This window comes from Perissodus microlepis, chromosome 20, assembly GCF_051167445.1.
Source record: "Perissodus microlepis isolate ML-2025 ecotype Zambia chromosome 20, ASM5116744v1, whole genome shotgun sequence".
Taxonomy (NCBI): Eukaryota; Metazoa; Chordata; class Actinopteri; order Cichliformes; family Cichlidae; genus Perissodus; species Perissodus microlepis.
In genome coordinates this window covers 20,452,288-20,464,666 of record NC_140480.1, presented here as the reverse complement: position 1 = coordinate 20,464,666, position 12,379 = coordinate 20,452,288, and the positions used below count along the sequence as shown (strand labels likewise).

General features: G+C 44.4%; 2 protein-coding genes across 4 annotated transcripts; both read right to left on the bottom strand.

Annotated features, from left to right (window-relative positions):
• Positions 1-2,150: 2,150 nt before the first annotated feature.
• On the bottom strand, positions 2,151-5,116 carry las1l (LAS1 like ribosome biogenesis factor). Its single transcript, XM_084916471.1, has one exon. The coding sequence runs from the start codon at positions 4,950-4,952 to the stop codon at positions 3,222-3,224; it is 1,731 nt and encodes a 576-aa protein (XP_084772597.1). The 5' UTR covers positions 4,953-5,116; the 3' UTR covers positions 2,151-3,221.
• A 2,116-nt stretch (positions 5,117-7,232) lies between these two features.
• Positions 7,233-12,310, bottom strand: emd (emerin). Of its 3 annotated transcripts, none has more exons than XM_084916473.1 (7): positions 11,608-12,310; positions 11,346-11,424; positions 10,892-10,987; positions 10,496-10,530; positions 10,369-10,394; positions 8,428-8,481; positions 7,233-8,340 (listed from the first exon to the last, which is right to left on the bottom strand). In XM_084916473.1, the coding sequence occupies exons 1-7, from the start codon at positions 11,674-11,676 to the stop codon at positions 8,175-8,177; spliced, it is 525 nt and encodes a 174-aa protein (XP_084772599.1). In that variant the 5' UTR covers positions 11,677-12,310; the 3' UTR covers positions 7,233-8,174. The 3 variants fall into 3 exon arrangements, with proteins under 3 accessions (XP_084772599.1, XP_084772600.1, XP_084772601.1); XM_084916474.1 differs by having other exon boundaries at positions 11,346-11,456; positions 11,716-12,310; XM_084916475.1 differs by having other exon boundaries at positions 11,716-12,310.
• Positions 12,311-12,379: the final 69 nt, after the last annotated feature.

Here is a 12,379-nt window from a genome sequence, read left to right as displayed (position 1 = left end):
AGGCTTTCGAGCCTATACAGCTTGGAGTAAGACAACATGCATGAAGAGGATGATGTGGACAAAATACTCATTTGCCTAATAATTCTGCACTCCCTGTAGTTCATGCATTTATTACTTCCAGGCTGGACTACTGTAATTCATTATTATCAGGATGTCCTAAAAACTCCCTGAAAAGCCTTCAGTTAATCCAAAATGCTGCAGCAAGAGTCCTGACAGGGACTAGAAAGAGAGAGCAGATTTCTCCTGTATTGGCTTCCCTTCATTGGCTCCCTGTTAAATCCAGAATTCAAAATCCTGCTCCTCACATACAAGGTCTTAAATAATCAGGCCCCATCTTATCTTAATGACCTTGTAGTACCATATCACCCTATTAGAGCACTTCGCTCTCGCACTGCAGGCTTACTTGTTGTTCCTAGAGTATTTAAAAGTAGAATGGGAGGCAGAGCCTTCAGTTTTCAGGCCCCTCTTCTGTGGAACCAGCTTCCAGTTTGGATTCGGGAGACAGACACTATCTCTACTTTTAAGATTAGGCTTCAAACTTTCCTTTTTGCTAAAGCATATAGTTAGGGCTGGACCAGGTGACCCTGAATCCTCCCTTAGTTATGCTGCAATAAACGTAGGCTGCCGGGGGATTCCCATAATGCATTGAGTTTTTTCTTTCCAGTCACCTTTCTCACTCACTGTGTGTTAACAGACCTCTCTGCATTGAATCATATCTGCTATTAATCTCTGTCTCTCTTCCACAGCATGTCTTTATCCTGTCTTCCTTCTCTCACCCCAACCGGTGGCAGCAGATGGCCGCCCCTCCCTGAGCCTGGTTCTGACGGAGGTTTCTTCCTGTTAAAAGGGAGTTTTTCCTTCCCACTGTCGCCAAAGTGCTTGCTCATAGGGGGTCATGTGATTGTTGGGTTTTTTCTGTATCTATTATTGTAGGGTCTTGAGGCGACTGCTTTTGTGATTTGGCGCTGTATAAATAAAATTGAATTGAATTGAAGGCAAATTACAGCGCAGGAACACGAGAAAACACGGTGATGCAGGACGCTCGCAATACTTTGGTCACTTCAGTGCATGCAGTCCCACAAAACTGGATGTCACGACGCATAAATGTGACATATTTTACTCCATATTCATTCCTGCTGTCTTACTGTTTATATTTTACTGCTGCACAGTCAGCGTGCAGCACCTATCATGGCATTTTGCTTGTACAAGGACAGTAAAAGGCCATTCTACTCTATTCTATTCTATTGTCATTTGCAAACACTGATGCAGCCGTGTATTTATGTGGAACATTTGTAATATTTCTGGACATTTGAACCTAGGCCAATATCAACGAGTTACAGCAGCTTTGAATTCATTTCAGACTGGATGTAGCCAGTTACAATTCAAGTCTCACATAAGAAGTATTTTGTTAACTTTCAAATCAGATAAAAGCTTCGTTGAAGAGTGTACGGCATCACTAACACCTGAGGGTGTTCTATAGCAAAATCAACTGTGATGTGCAAACGTTTGGAGGCCTCGAGGGCCAACAGGTCAGATTGCTGACTCACTGACTCAGAACAGGACGTCTACATGGAACTTGCTTTTGACAAATATCACAGTACCTCCACCTTTTTTGGGTTGATCTGTCCTATATACATTATAGCCATCAATACTTATAAGCCTACTTGTAATAGATTTGTTTAACCAGTCCAATGTGCCCATACACGGAGCATATCCATCATGGAACATAAGCGACCAAGATGGATATGATGTGGTTTAACATTCCCAGAGATAAGAAGTAGCAGAAGAACGACACGCTTCAGCTTAAAGATTTCCTAGAATTATTTTTTAGAATCTAATTCTATTCTAAAATCATGTTTAAAGGAAAGTACAATTGTTGTGAAGAGCCATAACACAAATCATTTGGGGCAGTTCCACAAAAGAGAAGAACAAGGGCACAGGTAAAGACTTCATTCACCTCAGTGCACCGTCACTTTTGTACACCACGACATATATTTGTCCTTATTTATATTCATACCTACATCTCTGTATTCATCAAGTCAGCTTAATATTTATCTTACAATGTCTCTGCTTCGAGTTTGTTGTATATTTGCTGCTCTACGATGAATAAGGTTTCTCTGATTCCAGTTAATGTCCATTAAATCTGTGTGATCAATGGCATGCAATAGAATTTAATGGCAAAAAAGCATTATTTTTTTAACAGGTTGGGGGGTTTACATATTGTTTTAGTGAATGACCTTGGGTGAAAATAACTCTGATCAGCTGTATGGAAACAAAATAAACAGACTCTTCATATCAGAAGCTCAACCTGCACTGTGCTCACAGCACAGTCAGCGCTGAACTGACCAAACTATACAGTACCTGTATGAATACTATGAAGGCCGGAAGTGAGAGGCTGTGGAGTGGGACGGTCTGTGAGACTGAGATTACCCAGAATGCACCAGTGAACGACACAGGAAATCATTCCTGGCTGTGGATACCTCCCTGCACAGCTCCTCCATCTAATGCACAACACACACTTTTGTTCTACGGTGAAAATAACAATTTGTTACAGTTTAGCCTAAAATGTCAATGATATATATTTCTCCTCTGCAATATTTTGGACATTTATAATGGAGCTATTTATATATATTACAGCTACACCTTATATTTTGTAACTGTGTAATGTTTTGTGTTATTTAATTTTGTTCAGTGTTACTGCTCTTATTGACTCGGAGCGACTGTAACCACAGAATTTCCGCAGGGATTAATAAACTCTTTTTATTTCACTTTCCAGCATGCAGAGAATGTGTTAAACGTTTTTCTCTGCCACCTACTAACAACATACACAAAGAACATAAAGGCTTCCACCTGGCCCAAATGACCACAACTACGACATATTTTCAGTGTCAGTTCATCAGATGATCAGTTTTCAGGATTCAGATGTATTGTTTGGTCTATTAAATGTCACACACTTGCAAAGAGCATGGTTCATTTGAAGACACAGAGTAATCAAACACCTCATTTTGTTAAATCAGAACATTTTGTCTTCTGAACGTTTTATTTCTGCTTCTGCCAACATGTTTAGTTAACGAGCTCGACTGGACAGAAACAATCACAACTGCTGAACCTGCACTGTGCTCATGGTTAAAGCTCCCACAACATTTTGTCTTCTGAACATTGTATTTTTGCTTCAAAACTGCTTCTAGCACAACAAGAGTCAGCGGAGGCTGGAATGAGACTTAAAAAAGCTTCAGTCCACATTTCAGTTTGTTGAGCTCGCTGTTGCTCCAGAGGAGGCCCTCAGCTGGCCGGGCTGGAGCCGAGGCCCCGGGGATGCTGCTACGTGTCGCACTGCTCTCCAGCTCCACTGGCTGGTCAAACACAGTCATTATCGAATAATTGTCCACCATGAGGCACGACGGGTCGTCCGACTGTCCAGGAACTTTACCAAGGGCATAGTTCTTCCATGTGACATTATCAGTGCACACCTGCCACGGAGAACCTCTGAGGGCAAGTGCTCTTTCAGCCTGCACGTCTGCCCATTTGCGCTCCTCACTTCTCTCCGAGTCCATCGGTGAGGAATGCAAGGGACGGGCGTCCTGCCGGGAGTGTTGCATCTGGTCCAGCAGCATCCTCACAGTATATATGGGCTGCTGCTGCTTCTGCTGCAGAGGTGTGCTGGCCTCTGAGCGCTCTGTCTGTGTGTAGATGGAGCAGAGCTGGAACAGCTTCTCTCTGGTTTCCTGAGGGGGGGGATGCTCCATGTCATCCAGGACTAGCTGGATCAGGTGAGGTGTGCTGATGCAGGGGGCATCCAGACATGCAGAGAGAAGCTGCTGCCACCTCAGCTGGATGCGGTTGATGAAAATCCTGTCCTTCGTTCTGGCTTTCTTCTGCAACTTTGTCTCAAAATGATATTCAAATTTGTTGTTGTTGCAGAGGAGGACTTCTGAAATCCATGCAGAAATATAGAAACACCTGTGACCGTTGGGCTCTTTGCTGAGCAGCTTCAGTTCCACAAAGAGCTTCTCCAGGAAGAGGTGAATGAAAGATGGAGAGTTAAGCATCTTTAGCAGGGGCAGCCAAAAGCGCAGGAAGGTTTGTGGGACTCTGGGCTCAGTGGGACTGGCACTGTCAGAGGTTGCACAGCCTAATGTTTCCAGCTGCTCCATGGTAGGAACAAGAAAACCGTCTTCCAGCAGCACATCAATCAACAGCTCACTGGAGTCCAGTGCAAACTGCTTGATCTCACCCAGCAACCAACTCATGTCTGCTAAGGGGGCCTGCCACAAGCTCTTCTCCTTGTCTTCAGGAGACCCATCATCAAAAGCTTGGTACTGGTCCTTCTCATAAGAGATCAGCAGCTCCCGAGCGTTTCTGTAGGCATCCACTTCTTTCTGCCTGGCAGCGAGCTCATCTTCCTGGCGCTTGACGTCCGCTTCCTCATCCTCGCCATCCGACTGCAAGTCCCAGCGCTCATCGAGGGCTCCTCCCAGCTGTCTGGACCAAAACTCCTGCTGGAGCCACTCCAGGACCACCTTACATCCCTTTCGGCACCATTTCAAAGAAGGAAGCGTCCGATGCGTGATTTCGTGCCTCAGATCCACCACCCACTCGGGGATGTTCAAGTTTCCAGCCAATCGCCTCAGCGGCCGGGCCGTTCTCCCCTGCTGGCGCTCCGTGATAAGATTAACAAATCTTACCAGGGCCGTCCCGTACATCAGGATCAAGTCATCTCCGGTAAGCTGTCCGGACCGGTCCCGCACCTGGCAGCGCACGAGGTCCGCCGTGCAGTCCACGGCCACGGGAAAACTATTAGCGCACCTGGCCCTCCAAGCCGATATCCTCTCTAACGCAAACCTCTGCAGAGAGGAGTCCATCGAGTAAAGGTAGTCCCGAACCTGATCCCACTCCGCTTTGTTAAGCCAGGCTACCACATGGCGTTTTTTCTCAGAGCCCTTTTTCTTCATTGTGCGCGCTCCGGACCTCACGCTCAATCTCTCACTCACCGGGAAAAGCCGCTCGCCTCACGCAGAGACCACACGCAGATTTATATGACAGAGGACCGCGTTCAGAGCTTCGAGTTTTACCGTCGCTTGTCGCACAGCATCCAGGAAATGACGCTGACGTTTTCTTCGGCTTCGTTTGCGGCTGACGTTCACCCTGCCGGCACGCTGACGCCACCTGCTGGATTGGAGGATGGAGCGATGGTTCTACAGAGCGCTTATTTACATGATGCTGGTCATAAACGAGCTTTCTTTGGCTATGGTGATGATCACAGTTTATTTTCATACTCTATAAATTCACGCTGTTTAGTTTTAGACACTGCACTTTTTTCTTGCATCGCATTCATTTGGCCATTTCAGGCTATTGTTGCTTTCATGATATGACTTGACTAAAAGAAATGTTATTAAGGAACCGGACCACGGCAGGTTTTAGAAAACCCATCCAGAATAATTTTGTAGGCCCATACAGGGACCCCAAAGGTCAAAGCTTCTGTTGCCCTGCTCACGCAGTCCTACCAACAACTACCCACTGTGAAAACAGGCAGGTAATAACGTTTTGGCACATTATTTATGATAAGAACCCACCGTGAGGGGAAATGCAGTTGTGGAGAAGATGAAACCACAGAACATGTTTGATGACGCTGTCAGAAATATGAAGTTGGGAAAAAGCGACTGATGCAAAGCCCCAGTAAAGTGAAAGTGAAAGTGGATCTTATTGATATACTGTAAAAGAACTGAAGAAATGAACGATATCAGGCTATATTGCATTTTCTCAGACAGACTAATTTATCTGCTAGCCTTTGATTTTTGTTTTCTTTCTCTGAGGGCAGCTGGATTCACAGCGTATTGATTTATAGGATAAAATATCAAAGAAAAGATGTCTAGTTTGACTTTGGTAAGAGACATAAATCCCTTGAGGACTGTCAGGAACAGCACCCCGTGTAAACATCAGCCGACATTCCTGAGTGGCTTTCCTCTGGTCCTCACGTCACGCCGAAGGATGGCGGTAATGCACACGGTCGCTGTTTGACAACCGCCAATAAAACCCACGAAGAAGAACCCGAGGTCGGTTTGGATAATGGCGGGTGTTCTGACAGAGAAACAACTTGCTCGTCATGTGTATTCTTCATTGGAGGTAAACATTAAATACAATATTAACTAAATAAAGTCATAGTTGTGCTCACATAGCATTAAACGCTGCTCTGTGATTTGTTTGAACGGTTGGACGTGAGCGGCTCATTAATGCACTGAAATGATGCAATGTATTTATTATTTATGCATCTGTAGAAGTTTACTGGCTCAATGGCGCCATCTTTCAGAGGCAGTAGATAAAAGGCTGAGGTGAGCCTGAGGTGGCTTGTAGAGCAGAACGCTGTATATCAGTGGTGGGGAACTCCAGGCCTCGAGGACCGGTGTCCTGCAGGTTTTAGATGTGTCCTTGATCCAACACAGCTGATTTAAAGGCTAAATGACCTCCTCAACATGTCCTGAAGTTCTCCGGAGGCCTGGGAATGAAACAATCATTGGATTCAGGTGTGGTGACCAAGGGTGAGATCGAAAACCTGCAGGACATCGGCCCTCGAGGACTGGATTGGGAGACCCCTGGACTAATACCATTGTTGGTGAGCTTTTTACTCCCCAGTGGTCTGTACCATACAGCAGACCATAGTTTTATGGGTACAGTTCAGTAAAAATAGTCCACCAGGCCCCAGCAGTGTGCACACAGTGAGAAGGCTGGGACACCTATCACAGCAGCCGTACCCTAATTCAATTAATCAGAAAAGAAAAGAAATGACCCTACTCTCTCTTTTTAAATAAAGATCAAAACTATTAATACAGGCCAAAATGGTTTGTAATGGTTTGCAAACATGCTTTTTATGCTATACAGCTGGATGTTTTACATGCGGCCTCGAGGCCGCGTGTAAAACGTGTTTGCATGTTTGCAGACCTCTAAGCAGCACTTAGAGGTCCTGCAGTTTTTTGGCATTTCTTAATTTGGCTTCATTTTTCAGATCCAGAAGGGCCCAAGCAGGGTGTGCTGGTACACAGTACTTTAAACCACATCATGGTCAGTGTGTTAGCGCAGCATCCCATCTGCTGAGACATTCCAGTAACAGTCCAGCTCATTGACCATAACACAGAATCCACATTACTGTCATTCTTAGCCTACTGCTGTTTCTAGCCAGAAGAACATGGAAACATTAGATCACTAAGGTCTTTCAACATAGCAACAAAAATGATGTCAGATATGCAGACATACGGTTTCTCGTAAAATGTCTTCATTGCATTTTCTGATTTTTTTTATTTTTACAAAAAATACCTTTAATAATTTGCCTCGTTACATTTCTTGTTAGTGACATTTTATTAAGAGTGTAATTCTTTCTGCTTTACAGTGACTAAGAAACTGTATTATTGTTATTACACACTGTTACACTGACACACACTGTTTAGGAGTGATACTTTACAGAACAGCAGGAAGACAGCATTTCATTCTTTTGAGTCATTAAAGGACAAAGTAACATTTTAAATCCTATGGAGCAGGTTTGGATAAACTGGACAGAGGCAGGTGTAAACTTGTTACACAGCGCTGTAATCAACTTGTGTACTTTCACTGTGGACACAACGAGTCAGTGTGAGTCCAGTGTTTTGAATCTTCTTCGGTTTTCTTTCTCTGGTGCTACATGATTAAGTACATCTCAAAACTCGGGTAAATAGAAAATAATAAAAAAGAACACTCCTTAAAACTGTAATACAACAATTACATTTGACCCTGAATTGGATAAGAAAAAGGATAAATGGATGGCTTTAATGTTAGGAGCTAAAACAGATGTTTCAGACAGAAGATGCTCCAAAGGCCAGTAACAGATAAATAAGTATTATTTTCAACAGTAAAATGATTCCAGCAGAGGAATAATAACTGCAAGGTCAGCACAGATATTACCTGACAGTCCCACTTTTTTTTTTGTATTAATAACATAATTGACAGTATTACAGGTGTACAAAATCAAAACTGGCTGGTCACTAGAAGCTTTGGCTTTAAAGTTGGGCAGCAGAATCTGAAGCTACTGTAGCAGAGTCCAAGTAAAAAGTGGTGAAGCTCAAAAATAGAGTCTCGATGTGACATCGATGGAACAATCCTTCCACCCAAAGGAAGATGATTCCCGAATGAACAACTTCCACTGTTCATCACACGATGTAGGCGTAGGCGTAGTAGCACACAGCTGATAACACAGCTAAAGGCAGCAGCACCAGAATCATCTTCCACAGGCTTCCTGTGGACTTGTCTCCAGTGGGCTCCCCTGATCGTACAGATGTGTGATTGGTGGAGCTGTAGGTGACCTGCACGGCAGCCCTGAGACACAAAGGAGAAGAGGTGGGTTAGATCCGGCTATAAACTCACGAGCTCAAACATGTGACTGCTTCATACTGCAGGATTCACTCTGTGTCAGCGTCTGGTCCCTCCACTCCATGTTGCTCAGTGCTTCGCTTCACCCTGTGTGCAGGAAACACACAGTTCAATACTTAATGTTCAAGCCAGCACTGGGTTTGTTTCACTGCACTACATTTATGATGCATTTTAGGGAAAGTTACCCCAGGGTTTACCCTCAACGTGTCATCACCATTATGACTCTGAGCTGACAAGAACAGTGGATTTTATTAACACACATAACAGATTTGCACTGGTAGTTAGGTGCATGCACTTTTTGGTTTAAGGATGGCTGGGTATTAAAATGTTATCAAGTCCAATTAAACAAAATATCCTCAAACAAAGGTCAAGAACGTGATAAAGTCCCTCACGTGGAACAAATGGCAGTAAGTACCCTGGCAGCTGCATCAGCGTCAGCAAGCTAAAATAATGAAATGCTGCAGTTTGAGTTTCACATGTAAACCATCTCTCTGCTTCCCTCGTCACCTCCTGGAGTTCTCCCATTTTCACATGTAAATGATTTGATTGGCTGAATAGCGTGTGTGTAGTGAGTTACAAAGCACACAATTGGTTGGTGTACACACAACAAGAGATAAAGGAAAAAGTTGCACAGATTAATATAACGTTAGTGTAAATACTAGAAAATCCAACCTATCATCTTACAGTGTAAATCACAACACTGTACTAAGAAATGTGACTCTGCAGAGTTCTTACCTGCAGGTTAAGACTGACTGACATCTGGTTAAACAACAACAATCTGCCCTTTCAGTTTTACTTCCATGGTAGTGTAGACCATAACACAGATGAGGTGTGATAACACCAGTGCAGTTTGGGAGAATTTCATAGAGGAAATAAAAGCACAGTGTTGTATGTGGGCGGTGCAAAATAATCAGCTTTAAAACTATCCAACCGGAGCGGTGCATAAAGGCGTGCACATTAGCCTGCAGGGCTAGCAAAGCAGCACTGCTAATGTTCCTCACACTGCTAGTGCTGCCCCATTACTTGGTAATACTACAGTAACCAATATTATTTAACCGTGTGCTGTCAGTTAAGTAAACAACATTTAACTTCTTTTTACAGTTAACACTGAATGGAACGATGTTTGCTAACTGGGTATTAGTTGTTTGTAAACCAGTCTGGTGGTTGTTGGCAGGTTGCAACTGGTGTTTCTAAATGGTTAGTAAAGAGAGTGGTGCATCGAGAACCACCAGTATCTCGCCAGTCAAGGTGAATGTTGTTTACCCATGAATGCCACAAACCCACACTATCATTTTTATGTGATTCATGTTCTGTTTAATCTGCTTCACTATAGTTTCATGTCCACATTTGTGCATGCACATGCATGCACCATGTTTGAAATGCACGTGTCAGCGGAGCGGCTTCATCGATCCATCATTGTCTCAGAGCACGAGAGGATCTTAAATTAGAGCCTCATCCAGATGCTCTAACCCAGGGATGTCCAACTCCAGGCCTGGAGGGCCGGTGTCCTGCAGGTTTTAGATCTCACCCTGGGTCAGCACACCTGATTAGTTCATTACCAGGCCTCTGGAGAACCTCAGGACATGTTTAGGTCATTTAGCCATTTCAATCAGCAGTGATGGATCAAGGACACATCTGAAACCTGCAGGACCCTGACCCTCGAGGCCTGGTGCTGGACACCGTGGCTCTAACCTCTCCTCAGTCATGCGTTTGCTGCTGAAATAGTGTCACTAGTGTTGTTTGTGGGGACAATGAAGACAGGCCTCCATGAGATCATTAAAGAGTCACATTATAATCAAGGTAAACGTACTTTGCAGGTGATGATCTAAATAAACCCTCAACACCTCAGCCTCGCAGATCTCGACAGAACAGGTTGCTGCTCTTTTTCTGCTAACAGGTTAATCAGGATGTCGTGTTGCATCAGTGTCTTTAATGTGCCTTGTGATGTTCTGTGTGGGTTATAGCAGTACTCACGTGTTGGCAGAGCGCTTACGTGTAGCCTGTCGAAATGAAAGCAGGAGTAATTGTAAGATTATTGTCTTTTTCCAGAGTAGAGGAGTTGGCACAAAAACAAAGGGGTAGGCAGACAATCAGGACTCACTGCACTCTGGTATGTGATGTAGGTAACTTCCTCCTCTGTAAAAAACAACACGAAACACAAATCATGCAACTATTACCTCAAAGTTACACCTCCAAATCTGATCAGAGGACAGAAACAGGAGGAGCAGAGTGAGCCTGAGAGCGAGCTGCTGGGGCTGACCTCTTCATACAGACCAGTTATCATCACTGCTGCTGTTTCCATAACACTAACTGATTCAAACTTCAAATTCACAACTATGAAGGGAAGAGAGTTACAGTTCACCACCAAATACCACAGTCTCCTGACTTTACCCAATCACCGTTTGTGTGTTTAAGATTGGAGCTAAATGAGCCCGATCCTTAGTATTCTTCACTCTGACTGAAACACTGACGGCTTCTACCTCAGGCTGCTTCCTACCTTCCTCTCTGTAGTAGGTCTTATCAGAGGACGTCTTCACTGAAGCCTGCTCCATCGCCTTTTCAAGCTTCCTCTCATACAGATGCCGAGTGGAGTCTGTGTTCACACAAAAACACTTCTTCAGTATGTGAACAAAGTACAGACACTTATTTAAATAAATGCTCGAATGAATTAAAAGCAGTTTTTTGGTTCACATGACATTTTGTAATGAATGATTTTAATGTCACGTGGATCCATTTTTATGATGCAGTGTAAGCAGTTTCCACATACTGTCCACATATACCAAGCCAGACCTGACGTAGCGGTAGCCTCGCGTTATAAACTTCCAGTATGAAGGAAGTTTCCCGCAACATTTTCCTCATGTTTCAGATGCAGAACAGCGCTCACGTGGATAATCTGCGTGTGTGGAAAACACTTCACGGCGCAAAACTGCGATCCCTGTGTGTGTACTTACCCACGATGGGTCCGTGTTTGATGCCATACTGAGAGAGCAAGCTGCCGAGCTCCTCGTCGCTTTTCTCACTCAGAGACATCTGCAGACAGACAGACTCAGACATGCGCCACCCTGCGCTCCAGCAGGGAAACCAACAGGCTACATTTCAAAACCAAACTTTATCAGTCAACGTTTAAGACAGTAGTACATGTTGTAAAGCGTTTACTTCTTTGGGCCCCGTTAAAATGAGTTTCCCCGCAGAAACATAGTTCCGAGAACTGACCTGGCGGCTTTTTGCGTCCCTCTCGAGAGAGTAAATCCACGCTGCCACAAACAAATGAAAGCGGCGCATGAACAAAGCTGACGGTAAAGTGGGCTGAATGTCACTCACCTTTGGAATAAGACGACGGCTGTGCTGCGTGAACTGAGACGAAGGAAAGTCGGGCACAGCAGTAAAGCTCACATGTGGGCGTAACTTCTCCAGAATTTGGAGACGTTAGGTTGGCACACCCATAGAGCACTGCTGATCCTGCTAACCTTGCCTAGCCTTGTTCTGTAGCACGGTTACCAGTGCTTTGCTTTTAAACGAGTAAACAGCGCACAGAGCGGGTCCAAGAACCTTTGTTATCGGCAATCTGTGTAACATAATAGACATCCCCCTCCCGCCCCTGCGGGCGATCCATCCTTCCAGCCCGGGTCCTCTACCAGAGGCTTTGAGGGTCCTGCGCAGCACCTTGGCTGTTCCTAGGACTGCGCTCTTCAGAGACTGGGAGGACTCCGATTACCACTGGGACCAGCGGGAGCTTCATCCTCCACATCTTCTTGAGCTCTTCTCTGAGCCCTTCTAAGCAATTTCATGTCATAAACTTTTGTCTTCTCTCTCATAGCTTGTGTGTTTTTTGTTGTTGTGAACTGGTGCTCTATTAATAAAACAAACAATGAAACAATCTTTCATTCTTTTCGTGGAAGTTTGTTCAGTGTATGATACGCATTTAGTTTCTATTTCACTCGTCTGTAAATTAATATCGGCTCCCTTACATTAAGCTGGAGGGAAA